The following is a 21,707-nucleotide window of genomic DNA, read 5'->3' as shown; positions in this document are numbered from 1 at the left end:
AGGAATGGGGAAAGTTTATAATTTATTCAGAAGACCACTGTAAGCAGATGAGAACATTTGTTGTCGTTTAGTCGTTTAGTCATATCCGACTCTTCGTGACCCCGTGGACCAGAGCATGCCTGGCACTCCTGTCTTCCACTGCCTCCTGCAGTTTGGTCAAACTCATGCTGGTAGCTTTGAGAACACTGTCCAACCATCTCGTCCTCTGTCGTCCCCTTCTCCTTGTGCCCTCCATCTTTCCCAACATCAGGGTCTTTTCCAGGGAGTCTTCTCTTCTCATGAGGTGGCCAAAGTATTGGAGCCTCAGCTTCAGGATCTGTCCTTTCAGTGAACACTCAGGGCTGATTTTCTTCAGAATGGAGAGGTTTGATCTTCTTGCAGTCCATGGGACTCTCAAGAGTCTCCTCCAGCACCAGAATTCAAAAGCATCCATTCTCCGGCGATCAGCCTTTTTTATGGTCCAATGAGAACATTAGCAGGATTTTAATCTCACTTGCAATGTAACAAATACTATGGACAATATGGAGAGACATAAAATATAGATGACGAAATAATATGCAGTTGGAAGTGTTGACAACATGACCCATGGAGAGGATGGGAGGAAGTCCGGAGATTCAGAGTAATCTCTCTACATTGATATATTCGGTAGGGTTATTAATTCATATTTGTAAAATCAGATTTCTGAGGGGGGAAAAGAAGGGTAGTTCTGCAGAACGGGAGCGACTTCCGTCCAGCAAGCTTTACCGCGGAGGTTTTTGCTTCCTTCTCGCGACTCCCCGCGCGCCTAAGAACCTCCCTCTGGAAGCCAACGCGCCCAGCGCCGCGCGTAATTCTCTGTCCGCTGCGCCCTGGCGAGAAAGACGCGGCAGGCAGGTAGGCGACGGAGCCCCCCCCCCCCACCTCCGGCCTCCGATTTCATCACCGGGGAAATTTCAGAGGCAATGAGCCTCGGGCCAGCTTCCGCTGCGCGTCCGCACCCACTGGGGAAAGGTATAAAAACCCGAGGAAACGCCTGCCGGGAGGAAAGGAGGCGAGGTCTCTCTTCGGACGGTCGCAGCAGCTCCGCGCCACCTGCCTGTACGACCCAGCCGCCCGAGCATCCTTCACCCTCCGACGGCAACCCGCTACACACAGGCTCCGGCAAGATGGCAAGCAGCTGCAGCTCCCAAACCGTCGAAGGCGCCCTTCTGCTTTTGGGTAAGTCTGTGCGCTCCCGACCTGCTTTGGCTCCAGGGTTGCGCCGTCCAACAGAGAGAGGGAGAATGCGGGGTGGCGGCTCCTTCCTTCCAAAAGGGACGCGCCGTCGGAGGAGATCTGGCTCTGCCGTCGGGTTTTCTCCCAGTTTCCCCGACGGGCTCGGCGCGGAAAGGGAGCTCAGCGGGAGAGCTGCGCGTCTCTGCTGGCTTTCTCGACGGCTCGCAGGAGGAAGCCCTCGCTTTTCCGCGTCGGGGTTTGACAGCTGGGGTGGGGTGAAAGCTGTCATTTCTCAGGTGAAGCTTCCCGTCTCTCATCGCGGCGAAAGAGCGCAGTGGAGGGCGGGCTGGAAGGGAGTTGGGGAGAGAGAAAGACGTTTTTGCTGATGAATTTCTACCTGAGGTCCTTTTTCCATGGCTCACAAGTCCCGACAAAAGAAAATTGGCAAGCTGTGTTGCTTCTTGGACCGGAATTATTGGGGTGTGCGTCTGACAGGTTGCATATCTTACAAATCCAAGAGTGGTTGGCTAAAGAAAAATGCAGATTCTTCTCAATGGAAATCTGTCTGGCGGCTGTGAAAGCAGGATGCGCCCCCGGCCTGATCCTGCAGTGCTTGTGTTTTAATTCTGTAGCAGGTAGCATGGGAAACTCACAGCTTGGCATGGGAGCCAATTCCTAGGGGCCAAGGTCCCTTCACACACACCCCTAAAATATTTGAGGGAGTCCCTGCCTTTCCCCTCAGTTGATAGGCCTTGCCATTCAAATGGTGTGTGTGTGTGCTGTGTCTTGTGATCAGTTATGTGGGGCTGAGTTTACCTGGGCGCCTTGAATATTTTATTCAAGTTGGTATCCCTGCAGCTCCAACAGAACAACAGAACAATTGCAATCCATTGTAGGACCCCCCCCCCTCCCCCAAGTCCCATGGGAATAAAGGGTGAGGCGGATGAGGACACAGTAGAATCTGACAGGTCAGAATTACAAGACAGAATTAACGCGGCCCTCAGTGCCTTTCTATTTGGCCCTTGAAACTCTCCCCAGGTCACACACACACATACACCCTCACTGGCCTCAGCTTCACACCTCCAAACATTTCTGCCTGACTGGAACATGTCCTTGAACTTTGGCGATGCCTCTAGCTCATCCGAACAGAGAGGATTGTGTGTGTGTCAAAGTTTGCCTACAATTCCCAAGGGGAAACTTACCGTGATTGCTCAACTCGCTTTTGCCCGCCACTGGCGAGTGGCCCTTGGGAGATTGTTCTGAAGGGATTGCGGCCCTCCAGACAGAAAAAGGTCCCCCTCCCCTTGTGCTTTATCACAATGACTGTTGTGTTATGGCGCAGCGACGCTCTCCTGCAGCTGCTCTTCGTTTCCATGGGGGGTTTTGAGGGGACTGTTTTTGAAGGCGGCCCCACATACAATGCACAGCAGGAATCCAACCTGGAGGTGGCAGGTTGTGTCAGCCACAGCTCCAAGTGACAATATGCTTGGGCCAAAGAGCACCTGCTAGCTGCAAACCTCATACTTGAGTCGTGACACCATCCAAGGTGAGGCGAACATGGCTTAACTGGACAACCAACCCACTCGCTAACAGTACTAAAGACTGTTAAGAGAAATCCCTAGCGCTCTAAGTGTGCTTACTCCAAAATCCCACTGCCTTCAACAAGACTAATCTCCCAAAGTGTGGACAGGGATTTCAGCCTGTTGCTAGAATATTCCCAGTGGGTCTGCACCAGAAGCGAGGAAGAGGTAGCTGATTTAAAGAGGACAGTGGAGACAGAACCTTGCTGCCAGGCCACCCAGGAGAGAAAAATCCAGGGTGCCAATTGATCAGGGGTCAAGTCACTGGCTCCTTACAGTTGGACAAAGGGGACATTCCTGTTCCAACAAATGTTCTTTGCTGCACAGCTTCTACTCTAAATATCTGACTTGCTGAGATCACACCGATTTCATAGGCTCGATCATTTTGGTCCAAAGGTAGAAGACCTTTGGTTGCTTTGTCACGATTGCTGTGGTGTTAATCTTTGACAGCGGCGTTAATCTTTGTGAGTGGAAAGACACAGGTTAGCATGTTTAATTGGTTAGATTTAGTTACAGGTAGGTAGCCGTGTTGGTCTGCCGTAGTCGAAACAAAACAAAATAATAATAATAATAATAATAATAATAATAATAATTTCCTTCCAGTAGCACCTTAGAGACCAACTAAGTTAGTTATTGGTATGAGCTTTCGTGTGCATGCACACTTTAGGGAAATAGGAGTTTATAGAGCGTTAAAACGTACTTTGAAAGCCATGCATTTGCAAAAAGAAGAAAAGAAAACCCAAAAGTTCATTTGACAGCAACGTTTCTTCGGTTTGGTTTTTATTATGTATTTTGGTTTGTGTTTTCCCCTTGTATTTTTTATGCTGTGAACAGCCCTGAGATCTTTGAATGAAGGACTGCAAATGCATTTAATAGATAAAATAAGAAATAAAACAAAAACCAACTCCACAGATGTAGGGGGAAAAGGCTAAATAACTATGCAAAAGAAAATCAAACTCAAGTACTAATATGCATACACACAGACAACTCCTGTTTTAGGAGCGAGTGAGATGCGCACACATGCGCACAGTGAACACAGAACCTGGAAGTGACCCGGAAACAACATAAAGATGTCACTGAAACATCACTACAAGGGCAGAACGATGGCTGAGGATGGACAGAGGTGTCTGCAGGCTTTTTCAATGGGTTTCTGATTTCACGCAAGCATGCAATGACCCGGATCGCAACCCCCGCACAAAGGCAGAGTTGCCTGTATATATGACCCAGTCTTAAATTACACCCAGCAAGTTGTGAGGCTGAACTGACTCCCGAACTTTATTATTCCGGTAATATATAAAGCAAAGGGGGAGGGCAAAGGGGTGGGGGTTTGGAGTCTGCCTCATATATCGGAATTCTGCAATGCAATTCACGTTCTCTGAAAGTTTGGTGTTCTGCTCTTGGGGAAGTTTGACGGAGTGTAGAAGATCGAATTCTCTCTCGGCTGAACGTTCACGCATTCCAATTCCCAGATCTGTCTATACTTGCAGGAGCCGCTGTATGGCCTACCTGTTTGGCGAAGCACGGATGCACGTGAATTCCTACTTAATACATGCAATTCCTAGGTCGGTGCCCATTTATTCCAAAGGGGTGTGTGCAAGAGAACTTTCTGCCGGATCGTGCCCATAGTCGTTAGCTCTGATTAGCAATGTGCCTGTACTTATGAGGGATGGTGCAAGCAGGAAGGTGGGACTTATCTGTAGTAAGGACCCATGGGAGATGCAGAAACTGCCTGTGCCCTTAGTTTTCAGACAGGTACCCCTGCCTTAGTGGGATTTCTCTAAGCGGGGACCAGTAAGGCACATTGTGACCTGCTTATGGTGCAAGGCGGGTTTTCCATCACCGTGGCAAATGGCACTGATTCTCCCTCGCTCCCCTTTTCTCCATAGGGGTGAATGTCAACCATTACAGTGGTACCTCAGGTTAAGTACCGTATTTTTTGCTCTAGAAGACTCACTTTTCCCCTCCTAAAAAGTAAGGGGAAATGTGTGTGCGTCTTATGGAGCGAATACAGGCTGCGCAGCTATCCCAGAAGCCAGAACAGCAAGAGGGATTGCTGCTTTCACTGCACAGTGATCCCTCTTGCTGTTCTGGCTTCTGAGATTCAGAATATTTTTTTCTTGTTTTCCTCCTCCAAAAACTAGGTGCGTCTTGTGGTCTGGTGCGTCTTATAGAGCGAAAAATACGGTACTTAATTCGTTCTGGAGGTCCGTTCTTAACCTGAAACTGTTCTTAACCTGAAGCACCACTTTAGCTAATGGGGCCTCCTGCTGCTGCTGCCACGCCGCCGGAGCACGATTTCTGTTCTCATCCTGAAGCAAAGTTCTTAACCCGAGGTAATATTTCTGGGTTAGCAGAGTCTGTAACCTGAAGCTTATGTAACCTGAAGCGTATGTAACCCGAGGTTCCACTGTATCTCATATGGGAGAAAAGGAAGCGATGCGCTCAGGGTTCCCATTGTGGTGTGGTTCAAACCTGCCTGCTCCCTGCCCTTTTAATGTCCATTGATAACCAAGCCAGCCTCAGGAAGACCAAAATGTTAATAAGGAATGGGGGAAATTTATAACTTAGCTTAAAGACCATTGTAAGCAGTGAAAACTGTGAGTAGGATTGGAGTATCGCTTTAAGGGTGAATTCTGGGTGCAATGGAGATGTAAAAGATTTGGACTAGCATAAAAGATGCAGAAGGAAATGATACATAACAGGACCCACAAAGGGGAGGATGGAAATCCAGGAGATTCCTCAGAACCTCGTTTTTACGATTTATGTTTGATATCTCTCTGTAAAATTGTAATTTGAAAAACCCAATAAAGACGTTAAAAATAAATAAATAACCGAGCCAGCCTCTCCTTGAATAGCCAGCTCTTGGCCGTGCTAGAATGCTGCGAACAAGCCGTGGCATGAAGGTGTTTCTGACATTTGCCGGGAGCACCTGCAAAGCTAACAGATTTATCATGCTCTGGGATTGCGCGGTCCGTCACTAGAGAAGCTCAGAGCCAATTTTGCAACCTGGCAGAATGTTCGGTGTCACCTCAGCTGGGGAAGTTGCGGTTCTGCTGGATGTTGTGGTGATGTGTCAGGAACAGAAATTTCATAGGTAGGCCTACACCTCTTCCCTCTTTGGTTTTTTTGGTTGTCGTTTTGTTTTTGGCAGGGGATTTGTTAATTGAGTTGTTTGGTGGCTCAGGTGTTGCCCAGAGTTGCACTGCCACCCACCCTCTGCCGAGTGATTCTGAGCTTTTCTCAAGGAAACTCAGCCACTCGGTTGCGCCTCCTAATTACAGGGCAGGTGTTTCTTCATCTGCCAAGTCCATTTCAACAGGAGCTGCTCAGTTTCTGTTTTTTTTTCTTTCCCTTTTTTGTTTTTTTAAATGCCTGGCCAGTTAATTCTCAGCCGCCCTGCGTTTCAGCCATTGCGCAGCAAATCTCTGAGCCGACACATGAAATATATACAGTGGTACCTCAGGTTAAGTACTTAATTTGTTCCGGAGGTCTGTACTTAACCTGAAACTGTTCTTAGCCTGAAGCACCACTTTAGCTAATGGGGCCTCCTGCTGCTGCCACGCCGCCGGAGCACGATTTATGTTCTCATCCTGAAGCAAAGTTCTTAACCTGAAGTAATATTTCCGGGTTAGTGGAGTCTGTAACCTGAAGCATATGTAACCTGAGGTACCACTGTACAGGAAGGAGGGAAATACAAGGGTGTCCCCACTCAGCCATTAAACTTCCCGGGTGACCTCACTGGGCCAGTCAATGCCTCTCAGCCTAACCTACCTCACTGGATTGTTGTGAAGAGAAAATGGGGAGAGGGAGAACCAAGTTTGTCATCTCAAGCTCCTTGAAGGAAAGCCAGGATATAAATAAGTACTGTATTTTTTTATCTATAAGACTCACCTTTTCCCTCCTAAAAAGTAAGGGGAAATGTGTGTGTGTCTTATGGAGCAAATGCAGGCTGCACAGCTATCCCACAAGCTTTTCTGGTACTTTGACCCGATGACAATGCTTTGCAAACTCTTCTTGCCAGCGTTCCATGTACAGTGGTACCTTGGGTTACAGACGCTTCAGGTTACATACGCTTCAGGTTACAGACTCTGCTAACCCAGAAATAGTACATCGGGTTAAGAACTTTGCTTCAGGGTGAGAACAGAAATCGCACGGCGGCACAGCAGCAGCAGCGGGAGACCCCATTAGCTAAAGTGGTGCTTCAGGTTAAGAACAGTTTCAGGTTAAGAACGGACCTCTGGAACGAATTACCGTATTTTTTGCTCTATAAGACTCACTTTTTCCCTCCTAAAAAGTAAGGGGAAATGTGTGTGCATCTTATGGAGTGAATGCAGGCTGTGCGGCTATCCCAGAAGCCAGAACAGCAAGAGGGATTGCTGCTTTCACTGCGCAGCGATCCCTCTTGCTGTTCTGCCTTCTGAGATTCAGAATACTTTTTTTCTTGTTTTCCTCCTCCAAAAACCAGTCTTACGGTCTGGTGCGTCTTATAGAGCGAAAAATACGGTAAATACATAAAATGTGGGCTGCCACGCTTGGTGTATCATTCTGCTCATGCAACAAGCTCTCTTGGCATAGAGTGGGTGAGCTTTTGGCCTATTAAATCCTATTTTCCTGGCTTCTGTTGCCAAACAACTTCAGATGCCATGCTTTTTCTTAACCCATTCAGAAGCTGATGCCAAGGAGAGGAAAGTGGGGGCCGCCAACCTTTGTAAACTAGAGAAACTCGCTAACACACCCCACAACTGAGCACGCACCACAGTCTATTCGATTGGTTATGAGAGAATGCTTCCTTCAAGCCTAAAACCTAAAGCAGTGGTGGGGATGTGGATCCAGTGGAAGTCCTCTGTGGGCACCTGTGTGCCCATGGGCACCACATTGGCCAACCCTGCACCAATTCTTTGCAAGTGTAAACATGACGGCGTCAGTTGTTGGAGCCATAGCTGTCAGCTTACAGATTTGAAAATAAGGGATCAGCAGCCAAAATAAGGGATTTTCCAAGCACAGGTATGTTCAACTTCTGAGCCCCTCCGAGCCAAAGGCAGAAAGCCCAGCCAGCAGCCAAACGAAGCCTCAAGCGGTGGTTCCCACAGCGCAGCAACCCAGCAAAGGGGATGCAGCAAGGAAAACCACCGTCACCTCTCCGCTGGGAAGCGGTGAGCAAAGGTGAGTCCCCAGACAACACAGCCAATTTGATCAGCACAAGGCATGCAAGCTCCACCCCCCAGTCGTTCTTAGACTCCTTATTGGGTGAGCAGCACAGCCAAGCAACACAGCTGGAGCCTCCCTCTTCCCTGACCAGCAGGGAGGTGGGGAGAGGAGCTGCTTCCTTTGAAACTTGGGAAATTTAAGGGACATCATCAATAAGGGACAGCAGCAGGACACGACGCTGGGATAAGGGACTTTCCCACCAAATAAGGGACGGTTGACAGCTATGTTGGGAGCAGAAAGGAAAGAAGGAGCAATGCACTCGCTTACGTTCTTTTCTAAGGCTATGTACACATTTGTGGGTTGAAATGCGGCAAGGTCCATTTCCCCTGCGGTGCATCGTCACACCACAGAAGGCCACAGGTGTCTTCGCCCAATGCACGTTCCCCTGCGTCAAACTCAAATTCAACAAGGCTGCCATGCATGCAATGACTCTCTGAAATGGCCACACCTCAGCTTCCATTTTTGAATTGGATGGAAGTTGGTTTCAGCACGGATATGCAATGAACAGCAGTATTTCTCAAGACGTTATAGGCTACCTAAGGATCATGGCTAATGTCCTGCGTGCTCAGCCTCAAGCGCCATCTCCGTAGTTTGAAGAACGTCCTCTTTCAACAAGCCTTTTGGGTAGATAATCTTTCCCAGTCTGCACCCGTATTGGAACTGTTTTTCAGGTGGTTTTTTTTTACTGTTTTATTGCTTCCTGAACTGGGCTGCTTTAGGAGGAGGGGAAGGATGTGGAAGGAACAAATAAATGGAACAATTATGTGATGGAGGCAACAGTTCGACAGCCACTTGCTCCAGAGTAGTTTTACTGACATGGTTCAAATGTGTTTGAGTAAAATTTAAATTTACATTTACAAATATTGCTTGTGCACATGTGTGTGCACACACAAACATGAGTAAATAGTAATAAGCAGTGCTTTTTTCTGGGGGTACGCAGGGGTACGCATGCCCCTAAGCATTTTGTGAATCTTTGTACTTTTGTCCATTTACTGCATTTATTTCCCCGATTTGAACTATAAATTTTCTTGAGTCAAAATAGTGATTTTCTTGAGTCAAAATTGGAGGAGTGGTGAGTGCCCCCTTAGGGACATCCCCCCAAAACGGTTTTATTTTTATTTTTCTGCAAGCTTTGGGGTTCCTCAAAGCATGCCAAGTCTTCCCTTATGCTTCTGTCTGACTCTATTTGTCTACAGTTCCGTTGGCACTCAATACATGAAACTCTCCAATTCACCTATCCCAAGTGGTAGGTAATCAGGCTTGGTCATCACCCCTTGTAAACCTCCGAAAGGTTTTCTTATGATCAAGCAGTATATAAATGTTGTTAAAATGAAACTGGTCATGGATCCAACCCATTATGGGCTTCTGTGGTCACATTTACTACTTGAAAACGTACCTGGTGCTTAGTCACAAGGGAACACTCTCTCACGCTGTCCAAAGAAAGTTGTGTATGGGAGGCTGTTAGCATAAGAGTCTCTGTTCTTTCATTAGCCTTGTGACACACTGCAGCCTTTTTTCCTGAGTATTTGAGCTGGTGTGTTGCCCGCAAACACCCCAACTTCTCAACGAACAAAAGCGATCAGAGAGCCATTGTCTTCGTGCAACTTCATTGAGGGAAGGAAAAGTCATACGTTGAGATTAAAACCTGACCTAGGTCCCTTAGAAGGAGGAACTTTTTGTGGCAGGTCAAGGAGGGAAATCTGGTTGAGATGAGCTCTCAAAAGCTATAATAATAATAATAATAATAATAATAATAATAATAATAATATTCCAACAAAATATTAAAATACCGTAATACATCAAACATTAAAAGCTTCCCTAAACAGGGCTGCCTTCAGATGTCTTCTAAAAGTCTGGTAGTTATTGTTCTCTTTGACATCTGGTGGGAGGGCGTTCCACAGGGCGGGTGCCACCACCGAGAAGGCCCTCTGCCTGGTTCCCTGTAACTTAGCTTCTCGCAGTGAGGGAACCGCCAGAAGGCCCTCGGAGCTGGACCTCAGTGTCCGGGTAGAACAATGGGGGTGGAGATGCTCCTTCAGATATAAAGGAATAAAATCGGAGAGATGAGGGCTGAACAAAAGGGACAGAGAAAGTGATGGGGTAAGATGCAGCAAACGAAGAGACAGAGTCCCAAGAAAATAACTGGGGAGACTATGAACAAAGGCAATAGAGTGACATTGCACGCCAGGCCTAGATATTGTGAAAGCTCCAGTGTCTTTAAGACAGGGGGAGGGAACCAATGTTGCTGGAGTCCCATGATCCCTGATTATTGGGGACGCTGGCTAGGGCTGATGGGAATTCAAGAGTCCAGCAACAAATGGAGAGCCATATGTTTCCCCATCTCTGATTTAAGAGTAGTGTAGAGAGGAGATTGCTTTCATCTAGCGATCCTGAAGAAAGCAGGCAGTGCGAATGGGATGAGGCCCAATCTCACACCATAGGTGTCAACCGTCCCTTATATGGTGGGAAAGTCCCTTATCCCATGCCCTGTCCCATAGCTGTCCCTTTGATGATGTTCCTTAAATTTCCTGGGTTTCAAAGGAAGCAGCTCCTCTCCCTCCCTCCCTGCCGGCCAGGGAGGAGGGATGCTCCAACTGTGTTGCTTGGCTGCGTTGCTCACCCAATAAGGAGTCTAAGATCGACTGGGGGGTGGAGTTTGCATGTCTTGTGCCAATCAAATCAGCTGTGTTGCCGGGGGACTCGCCTTTGCTCAGCGCTTCCCAGCGGAGAGGTGACGGTGGTTTTCCTTACTGCATCCCCTTTGCCGGGTTGCTGCGCTGTGGGAACCACCGCTTGAGGCTTCGTTTGGCTGCTGGTTGACTAAAATCCCTTATTTTGGCTGCTGATCCCTTATTTTCGAGGCTGCTGGTCCCTTATTTTCAAATCTGTAAGTTGACAGCTAAGTCTCATACTGGTTTAAACTAAGCCAGCCAGCCCATTGGCCTTTTTCGTGCAACCTCTGTCCAAAGACTTGGCTTTGAGTGTCACCGGATCTTGCCAAGAGTGGAAAATCCATCCCTTTTGAGGTGTATATTTTCCCTTCATTAAGCCACCTCTGAGGAAGCAGACTTGCATTCTGGGGCAGGCGGCTTGCGACGCAGAGCAATGCTAACTTTCCTGTAAAGCAGGAATGTGCATTGCGCACTAACATTCCACCAGCCCGGCAATGGCAATAACCATAGCATTCCAGTAAGGCAATATGAAATAGGCAGCATCTCGCCTGTGAAGGAGAAGATAACAGTATTTGTTTAATGACCCAGGCAGCCGTATTAATGCAAACAACGCCCCACCTTCTTCGGTTCTTGGGCTAATCTGTTTGAGAGGCACTCAAGAGCATGTGAAACTCCCCAACGGGTATTTGATTAAAGGAACAGTTTGTTGCTTCTGTTCTGCAACACATATAACTTTATCAGTACAGGGGAAGGAGTTGGCGATAAGGAAGATGGCTCTGTTTTGGAGCCAGGAATTGGGGGGGGGGGGTTACGGCAAAATCTTCGCAGCAAGCACCCCTTGGAGTTGGCCGTTTTCATTTACTGCTTGCTTGCCTGGTTGCAATTGCCCAAGGAAGGAACTTGTCGTTCGAGCAAGATGAGCTTCAGTTTCTGTGGCCACATTCACACCATGCTGTGCATTTAAAGCACTATGACACCACTTTAGGCCGTCATGGCTTCCCCCCAAAGAATTCTGGGAGTTTCAGTTTGTCAAGGATGCTGAGAATTGTTAGGTGGCCCCTATTCCCCTCTCAAAGCTACAATTCCCAGAGTTCTCCATGGAGAGGAATTGATTGTTAAACGACTCTGAGAATTGTAGCAATGTGAGGGGAGTAGGAACCCTTGAAATTTAAGCACTCTTAAATGTATGAATGTGCAACTCCTTGGCCTGGTTTCTCTCAGAAGCATTATTAGGCCTCAATTCTTTCTTTCTTTCTTTCTTTCTTTCTTTCTTTCTTTCTTTCTTTCTTTCTTTCTTTCCTTCTTTCCTCTGAGGTACTACAAGGTGTGGTATTGGTGCTACTCCAGCCACCTACTCTGAGGCAACTTATGAAAATGTGCAGTTTTATCCTATGCATTAGAAGAGCTCCGAGGCAGATGAAGGCCTAAGAACAAATTTAAGCCCTGACGGCAAGAACCAGAATTTGTTTTCCCACCTCTGAAAATCAGCCTAAAAAAACTTGCATTTTTTTAAAAAATATATATAAATTATTGTTTATTACAAGGATTTATAATATTTGTTAGTTGCTTTTCTCACAGAGGGGAACCCAACGCTTGAGTGGAGAGGAAAAGATCTTTATTTATCATTATTTATTAAATTATTATTTGGAAATTAGCATATGCAAATCTGCCCCCAGGGGCCTGTCTTCCACATACAGTACCTAGCAGTGCCCTGGATTTCCCCTCTACCCTAAAAAGGTTTCCACCAGCACATCTGTCTGCAACACCAGCGTCCCTGAACATCCCTTATGTCCCCTAAGGATTACTCCATGCAACGCTCCCTTGTGTCTGTAATGAATTGCCTCCCACACAAGCCACTGTTGGTATTGTGTGGTGTCTGTATCTCATTCAATTGCAGGGTGGCGGCTCACATTGAGTCAGCAAAAAAGCATTCCAGCTGCTGAGTCACTGTTTCCAGCGATTACACGGATTCCCTCGGAAGATCCCTGTCCATTTAACAGCTGCCTCTGCTTCGCTTTTCAGCCTCCGTGTAATCTCCCTGCTACGTCTTGCATGGTTTTTGAACCATGCAAGCGTTGACTCACAGTTTAAAATAATAATTACTGTGCAGCTCATATAATCTTTAAGAATGCAAACAAAACTTTTCTTTCATATAAGCAAATTGGCAGGTTTTCTTTCACATGGCTGAAGTATCTATCTATCTATCCATCCATCTATCTATCTATCTATCTATCTATCTATCTATCTAGGTCCCTAGGTCCCTCGTACCTACGGGACCGCCTCTCCCGGCATGCCCCACGGAGAGCCTCAAGGTCCATAAATAGCAACACCCTAGTGGTCCCGGGCCCTAAGGAAGTCAGATTAGCCTCAACCAGAGCCAGGGCCTTTTCAACACTGGCTCCAGCCTGGTGGAACGCTCTGCCTCATGAGATCAGGGCCCTGCAGAATATGATTTCTTTCCGCAGGGCCTGTAAGACAGAGTTGTTCCTCCTAGCCTTTGGCTTGGAGCCAATTTGATTCCCTCCCCCTCTTTCTTTTTTCTTTTTCCTTTCTCCTCCTGTGATGAGGCTGCATTTTATTATTAAAAATTTTCAATTTTTTAATGTTGTATTTTAATCTTGTTTTTAAGTTGTATTCATTCAATTTGTTTTTATTATTGCTTGTTAGCCACCCTGAGCCCAGCCTTGTCTGGGGAGGGGGGGTATAAATAAAAATTATTATTATTATTATTATTATTATTATTATTATTAATAATATTATTAATATCATCTATCCGTCCATCCACCATCTATATCTATCTATCTATCTATCTATCTATCTATCTATCTATCTATCTATCTATCATCTATCTATCATCTATCTATCTATCTATCTCTCTATCTATCTATCTATCATCTATCTATCTATCTATCTATCTATCTATCTATCTATCATCTATCTATCTAATCTATCTATCCACCCATCCAGTTATCAATATGAATTATGTGAAAAACAAGAAGTGTATTCCCACTTCTTGATCACCTAGGAATGATGGTGAACAAAAATATCCTGCTACACAAAGTCCCATTATATATAATCAGCATTAATGATGATACATGTCAAGTATGTTTTTCAATGGTGGGTCCCACTTTACGTGACAGGGAGGCCCAAGCAACTGTGCACCTGTGCAGCAAACAAGTCTGAGATGGAAATGCATGTTTGCAAGCTGCTGGGGAGGTGTAACGGACACACGCCAGGTAATCCTGATGGCAGGGTGATAGCTCGGTAGTAGCACTTGCACCTTCCACACAGAAGGTCCCAGGCATCCTCGGGTTGGAAATAATCCCCTGCCCATAGCTGTCAACCGTCCCTTATTTGGCGGGAAACTCCCTTATCCCAGCGCTGTTTCCCGCTGCTGTCCCGGATTGATGATGTCCCTTAAATTTCCCGGGTATCAAAGGAAGCAGCTCCTCTCCCTCCCTCCCTGCCGGCTAGGGAGGAGGGAGGCTCCAACTGTGTTGCTTGGCTGCGTTGCTCACCCAATAAGGAGTCTAAGAACGACTGGGGGGTGGAGCTTGCATGCCTTGTGCCAATCAAATCAGCCGCGTTGCCTGGGGACTCGCCTTTGCTCAGCACTTCCCAGCGGAGAGGTGACGGTGGTTTCCCTTGCTGCATCCCCTTTGCCGAGTTGCTGCGCTGTGGGAACCACCGCTTGAGACTTCGTTTGGCTGCTGGTTGACTAAAATCCCTTATTTTGGCTGCTGATTCCTTATTTTCAAGGCTGCTGGTCCCTTATTTTCAAATCTGTAAGTTGACAGCTATGCCCCTGCCTAAAACGTTGGAGAGATGTTGCCAGTCTGTATGGACGATAATGAACTAGATCAGGCATGTCCAAAGTCCGTTTCGGGGGCCTAATCTGGCCCGCCAGTCGGTTTAACCCGGCGCCTGTGTCAGTTTATTTCCTTGGGTAAAATCCCAAAAAATAAACCTCAACAACTTCAACCCTAAAAAAAAGTTAACAACTTTGGTCAGCCCTCACGGCCCTTCTTCACTTCATCAAATCTGGCCCCCTTTGAAGAAAGTTTGGACACCACTGAGCTAGATGAACCAATAGCTTTCTGGGTTCCTGAGTGCTGACTGAAAAAAGATGGAGCCGGCCCTACCATTAGGTTGAAACAGTCGCCTCAGGCAGCTGATTGGGCAGCAAATAGCTACATTTGAATTTAGTTTTACGGTATTTTCACTCTCATCTTTAAGCGCTTGTGGCATTTTAACTGGGCCAGCCTTGGGTATTTTGCACCGTGGGTGGTGGAGAGCAATTGCCGTGCTGCCTCGGGCAGCAAAATGTTTTCAGCCGGACTCGGAACGGGCTGGGGGATGTTTGTTTTGCACTTTCACTACACACACGCCCTGCAAGCACCACAAGGAGTGAATCGGCTCTCAGTCAGGGTTGGGTGTAGCGGTGGCATTTTAAAGGCAGGTTGAAGGAAGATCTAGTTATGCCACCTTTTCAGCTGAAACAGAATGGCATAAGCACTTGCAAGGTAAAATGATGGCTGTTGTTGTTGTTGTTGTTTTAATGCGGGGGGGGGGGGGATTCAAGAAACCTCTCTCCTAGTGTCTTTGTTTCAACCCGACACATTCTTTCTCTTCAGGCTTCCACCTATTTCAAGCCGTTCTTGGGACAACTGTGACACCGTTATGCGGAAGGAATGAAACAGGCAACTGCACGACAGTTCTGAGTGAGTCGGATTCTCTGACACTTAATGAAATATCGAAAACTTTTTCAGAATGCCTGTGGGCTTCTGTCTCCGCTGGTTTGGCTAAAATGAATGTTTGGAATAGGGACGTCCTATTCCGTACCTGCCAACATTTTCCTGATGGAAATAGGAACGTTCTAAGGAAAAGTGAGGGACGCAGGTGGTGCTGTGGTCTAATCCACAGAGCCTAGGGCTTGCCGATCAGAAGGTCAGCGGTTCGAATCCCCGCGACGGGGTGAGCTCCCGTTGCTCAGTCCCTGCTCCTGCCAACCTAGCAGTTCGAAAGCACATCAAAATGCAAGTAGATAAATTGGTACCGCTCCAGCGGGAAGGTAAACAGCGTTTCCGGGCGCTGCTCTGGTTCGCCAGAAGTGGCTTGGTCATGCTGGCCACATGACCTGGAAGCTGTACGCTGGCTCCCTCAGCCAATAAAGCGAGATGAGCACCGCAACCCCAGAGTCGGCCACAACTGGACCTAATGGTCAGGGGTCCGTTTACATTGACTGGACAGGGATAGTGGGATGCAGGTGGTGCTGTGGTCTAAACCACTGAGCCTAGGGCTTGCCGATCAGAAGGTTGGCGGTTCGAATCTCCGTGACAGGGTGAGCTCCTGTTGCTCGGTCCCTGCTCCTGCCAACCTACCAGTTCGAAAGCACGTCAAAGTGCAAGTAGATAAATAGGTACCACTCCGGCGGAAAGGTAAACGGTGTTTCCATGCACTTCTCTGGTTCGCCAGAAGCAGCTTAGTCATGCTGGCCACCTGACCCGGAAGCTGTACGCCGGCTTCCTCGGCCAATAAAGCGAGATGAGTGCCGCAACCCCAGAGTCGGCCACGACTGGACCTAATGGTCAGGGGTCCCTATATCTTTATCTTTTAAGGAAAAGTGGGAGATTCTGGAATCAAGTCAGGAACCGGGATGGCTTCTGTAAATCTGGGACTGTCCCTGGATAATAGGGACACTTGGAGGGTTTTTGCAAGGCAGATGTGCTACTAGTTACCCCCCTTTGTCAAATAAAATGACACCTTCCTTCCTTCCTTCCTTCCTTCCTTCCTTCCTTTCTTTCTTTCTTCCTGATAGTTCGAACAGTGCACAGTCCCCGTGTCGCTGAAGTTAAGACCACAGACTGCGGCTCTGACTTGAAAAACTACTGCATTAATGGGCACTGCAAGTACCTCGTGGCTTTGAGTACACCTTCGTGCACGTAAGTGGAATGCTGCAGGATAAGATAATAAAACAACACATGATTTTTGCATAGCGCTTGATTCAGAGCAGGGCTGGGAAAGCTGGTACTCTCCAGGTGGTGGGACTATAATTCCCATCATCCCTGACCGACTGGCCATGCTGGGAGTTGTAGTTCTGTGGTACCTGGAAAGCACCATTGCCATTACAGTGGTACGTCAGGTTACAGACACTTCAGGTTACAGATGCTTCAGGTTACAGACTCCGCTAACCCAGAAATAGTACCTCGGGTTAAGAACTTTGCTTCAGGATGAGAACAGAAATTGCATGGCGGCAGCGGGAGGCCCCATTAGCTAAAGTGGTACCTCAGGTTAAGAACGGACCTCCAGAATGAATTAAGTTCTTAACCCGAGGTACCACTGTATAAGAGAACAAGGCGAGTTCCAGCGATTTCTGCCACCTCTCTTTCTAGTAAGCACTGACCACAACGTCCCAGTTAGGACTACTGTTTCTTGCTAAACAAAATGCAACATGCTCTAAGGCTCTTCAGATTCCCTAACACCCTTTCACCCACAAACCAGCTTCAACTGGATTTGGTGCAAGCAGGTGTAAACATGCACCCGGGTGACAGTTTAAGCAACTGGATTTCCAGTGGGGTTCAACCAGGGTAGCATCTCCTGTTCTGGGGCTTCTCCAGCTTGCAACCTGTGTTTGAGAACCCAAATACACAACATGTCTGATATGATTTCTCTCCTTCTCTTCCCTGTGCCCCACAGCTGTGAAGATGGTTATTATGGCGACCGGTGTGGCCATTCCACTTTGACAAGCCAGCAGCCCCTGAGCAATGAATACCTGGCGCTCACTATTCTCCTGGTTCTGTTTTTCGTCATCACCGCTGCAGTTGTTATCTACTACTTCTACAGATGGTAAGCCTCCCTCTGCTTCGCCGGCTCTGTTTTTCTCGGTTGTAGGCATTCCGGAGCTGTGAGTACAAAAGTACTCGGAGCTAGGCTGTGTTGCAATTGCTGGGCCTTTGGGACATTTCGCAGGAGATCTTTCGAGGATACAATTGCGACTGCACTACCCATCATTCCTGACCATTGGCTGTGCTGGAGAGGGGCTGCTGAGAGTTGTGGTTCACAATACAGTGGTGCCCCGCAAGACGAACGCCTTGCAAGATGGAAAACCCGCTAGACGAAAGGGTTTTCCGTTTTGGAGGCGCTTCGCAAAACGAATTTCCCTATGGGCTTGCTTCGCAAGACGAAAATGTCTTGCGAGTTCCTGCGGGGTTTTTCCCTCCCCCCCCCCCCTTTTCCTAAGCCCTAAGCCGCTTATCAGCTGATCCGCCGACCTTCTAATCGGGATTCGAACCGCCGACCTTCTAATCGGCAAGCTCTAGGCTCTGTGGTTTAACCCACATCACCATATAAAGCGGGTTATCAAATTCAAATTCTTCTTCTTCTTAGTGGGAAAACAACCAATAGGCATGTGCCCATCTCTGCACTTTTGAAACATAACCAGCTGAGCACTTGAACTGATGTTTTCGTCTCAGTCCTGACAGTCAGTCCTGCCTCTTTAACAGCAGCACAACCTGCAGAAACTAAGGAGGCGAAACCTTTCCTGTTATGTAGATAAGATTATGGGGGAAAGTTCAGCTGCTCAGTCTCTGCATGTCAACAGGCCCTTAAAGGCACTGGAGCAAAGTCAGTTTAAATAACAAGGGGGGGGGGGAGAGAGAACCAATTACAAGTTGGCACTTCTATACCTAGTCTTTCAACAGCACTCGGCCGTAGTAAAAATTCCCCTGAGGATGTTTATGACATTTCCTCCATTTGAATTCCCCACCAGATTTTGGGAGTCCAAATGATCTTATCTCGCTAGTCGAATGGTGCTCTTAGGATTGTGACTGCCCATTACTTAATAGATGACTTCTGGACATTTTGTGTCTGTGATGTGGGCTGCTGGTTTCTGGCACCTCTCTATTTTTGAAAGGTGCCATTAAGAAGAATGCATATATATATACCCAAGGAAACCTTGCACACTAGCAATGCACCTTCATAACCATAAGCAGAAGTGGGGAGCACTGGCGGAGGAAGCGGGTGCTGCAAGTGCAGCCCGCCCCAGGTGTCATCCCTGAGGAGGGGTGACATTGCTGCCCCCCTGGGATGCTCTTCCTGCTCCCGTGGGTGGCTAGCCCCGCCCCCAGCTGTGCCACTCTGCCTTGGGTTGTTGTTTAGTCATTTAGTCGTGTCTGACTCTTTGTGACCCCATGGACCAGAGCACACCAGACACTCCCGTCTTCCACTGCCTCCTGCAGTTTGGTCAAACTCATGCTGGTAGCTTCAAGAACACTGTCCAACCATCTCGTCCTCTGTCGTCCCCTTCTCCTTGTGCCCTCCATCTTTCCCAACTTCAGGGTCTTTTCCAGGGAGTCTTCTCTTCTCATGAGGTGGCCAAAGTATTGGAGCCTCAGCTTCAGGATCTGTCCTTCTAGTGAGCACTCAGGGCTGATTTCCTTCAGAATGGATAGGTTTGATCTTCTTGCAGTCCATGGGACTCTCCAGAGTCTCCTCCAGCACCATAATTCAAAAGCATCCATTCTTCGGCGATCAGCCTTCTTTATGGTCCAGCTCTCACTTCCATACATCACTACTGGGAAATCTGCCTCGGGGGGAGGGCACTAATCTACACTTCCTGCCACTTTTCCTCAGGAAAACCCTCTGTTTTCTGCTGGATCAGAACAAAGTCAATCAGTTTTTCAGAGGGTTGACGTTTGTTCCAATTCAGTGGTAAGCAGGGGGTTTTCCCCAGGGAAAGCGGTGGGGCAAACAAAATAACTCTCAATCCCATGCCTCAGAAGCATGAGGCAAACAGAAAACCTCTCCGACCCTTCCTTTCCACGCACAGAACAAGCAGAAGTGTGGACAAGCCCGTGTGTGTGTTGGTGTGTATCTGTGTTAACAATGGCAGCAGATATTGCGTGCTCCAGTGTCTCCATATTAAGTCAGAAGGCCAGTGGACTGGGACACTGGGCAGATGCGCCTTGAAGGAAGATACCTTGGAAGAACAATAATTTCAGTGGACTTCATGGTGGAGTCGGCTGCCTGTAGTGTATTTTGACTTTCTAAAGATGCTCCTTTTCCCGTTAATCTTCGCAGGTACCAGAACAAAAGCAGGAGACTTGCTGCAAGCAGTAACTATAAAGAAGTTTCTACAGAGACCGAAAAAGACAATAAGCTGCTTCATGTCTGAATCCGGGGAATCCCAGAAGGCATTTATTTAATATTATTATTAAATATTTTATTAATAATATTTATGTTCCAAAGCAAAATTTCAAAATGATGCGGATCAAAATACACGTGCAGGTCAAAAACTCCGTTTTTTTATATATATTAATAATGTTTTTATTGGTATTGTATTTTTTTATCTTATTTCTGTGCAATGTTTGATAATGTAACGCGATGATGTCTTGCGTTCCTTTGTGTGTAAATACTTATATATAATATATAAAAGAATGCAATCTTCTCACTGCTTGTATGTCACCCACTTTGGAAAGACATAATTTTTTTCATGTCTATCCTGTTCGCTTGAAGAAACTCTACACTCGTTTGAGGATTAAATCTTTCCATCCATTCTAACTGACTCGTGCCGTGGTTCTTAAACTCTGGTTCAGGGAACTCTGGGCTTCCTTGAAAGCAGGCCTGGTTTTCTCAGCCAATAATGGCAGAGAAGTTTCCTTAGAAGACATCTTGCTCCCTACCTCCAAACTTCCTCTTCAATGCACAACTACATGAAGGAGGAGGAAGGCCCAAAGCTTGATGTTAGAGCATGCATTTGCATTCCCAGGAGCATGATGCTCGCAGCCTGGTGGGGGGCAGTCAGGAATAAGACTCAGGACATTGGTATAGGGTTGAGATAGACCACAACTTTTATTGCTTACAGATGTGCCAAGGCCCTGGGTATGTTTGGCTGAGGTTTGATAAGCTGGTTGAGAGCCAGTGTGGTGTGGTGGTTAAGAGTGGTAGTCTTGTAATCTGGGGAACCGGGTTCGCTTCCCCGCTCCTCCACATGCAGCTGCTGGGTGACCTTGGGCCAGTCACACTTCTCTGAAGTCTCTCGGCCTCACTCACCTCACAGAGTATTTGTTGTGGGGGAGGAAGGGAAAGGAGAATGTTAGCCGCTTTGAGACTCCTTAAAAGGTAAAAGGACCCCTGACCATTAGGTCCAGTCGTGGCTGACTCTGGGGTTGCGGCGCTCATCTCGCTTTATTGGCTGAGGGATCCGGCGTACAACTTCTGGGTCATGTGGCCAGCATGACTAAGCTGCTTCTGGCGAACCAGAGCAGCACACGGAAATGCCGTTTACCTTTCTGCCGGAGCGGTACCTATTTATCTACTTGCACATTGACGTGCTTTCGAACTGCTAGGTTGGCAGGAGCAGGGACCGAGCAACGGGAGCTCACACCGTTGCGGGGATTCGAACCACCAACCTTCTGATCGGCAAGTCCTAGGCTCTGTGGTTTAACCCGCAGCGCCACCTGCATCCCCATAGCTTGTTTAGCTTATACGTAATCCAGGACTGGGTCACATAAAGGCTCAGTCTTGGAATGAAACTCATAGACTTTGCTCTCTGGGTAGGGCTGTCATAGCAGGCTTCAAGTGCGAATTCTGTGCAATACCTTATCTATCCTGCACCTGCTAGGAAATAGAGGAAAGGGCACAGTTTGCAATTGTTCTCATGCATTCCAAGAGAGACCATCTATGGTATATGGGTGGAAGGCGAATGCAGGTCCGATCTTGAACTCAGTTATGCAGGGATTCGAACTGCCGACCTTCTGATTGGCAAGTCCTAGGCTCTGTGGTTTAACCCACAGCACCACCCCTTAGGGTAGTGATAAAGCCGGATATCAAATCCAAAGTAGGGGGGCGACCCTGACATGCACCAGATTTACAATCCCACCAGGGGCGCCACTGGGAAGTTTGTTATGACCCATCAGCTGCCATGTGGACACACAGACAGAAACACCCCTTTCTGGACCGCTTTAATGGGGTACCCAGTCAGCTCAGGATCCCACCCAATGCTTGTCTGCCAAAAGCTGTGACAATTGCTACGAGGTAGGCGGAAACTTGCAGA

The 21,707-nt window shown here is 47.5% G+C and overlaps 1 protein-coding gene and 1 long non-coding RNA gene across 2 annotated transcripts in view; one reads left to right on the top strand and one right to left on the bottom strand.

Moving 5' to 3' along the window:
- LOC307201207 overlaps positions 1–21,707 on the bottom strand; it is an 86,912-nt gene that overhangs the window by 37,314 nt on the left and 27,891 nt on the right. The gene's annotated exons all lie outside the window — the stretch shown is intronic.
- Positions 927–20,212, top strand: EREG (epiregulin). The gene is made up of 5 exons (XM_079950080.1): positions 927–1,197; positions 15,289–15,375; positions 16,473–16,596; positions 17,351–17,500; positions 19,733–20,212. Exons 1-5 carry the CDS (start codon positions 942–944, stop codon positions 19,824–19,826), a joined length of 711 nt encoding a protein of 236 aa, XP_079806206.1. The 5' UTR covers positions 927–941; the 3' UTR covers positions 19,827–20,212.

Source organism: Podarcis cretensis (assembly GCF_951804945.1).
Source record: "Podarcis cretensis genome assembly, chromosome: 13".
Lineage (NCBI taxonomy): Eukaryota > Metazoa > Chordata > Lepidosauria > Squamata > Lacertidae > Podarcis > Podarcis cretensis.
The sequence above is the reverse complement of the archived record's forward strand: the minus strand, read 5'-3'. Positions and strand labels throughout refer to the sequence as shown.

Excerpts from the sequence above, each read along its gene's own strand:
- EREG (XM_079950080.1), top strand. The coding sequence starts at position 942 with ATGAGCCTCGGGCCAGCTTCCGCTGCGCGTCCGCACCCACTGGGGAAA. Across the intron at positions 16,597-17,350 it reads TTGAGTACACCTTCGTGCAC|CTGTGAAGATGGTTATTATG; the intron begins GTAAGTGGAATG and ends TGTGCCCCACAG. Across the intron at positions 17,501-19,732 it reads ATCTACTACTTCTACAGATG|GTACCAGAACAAAAGCAGGA; the intron begins GTAAGCCTCCCT and ends TAATCTTCGCAG.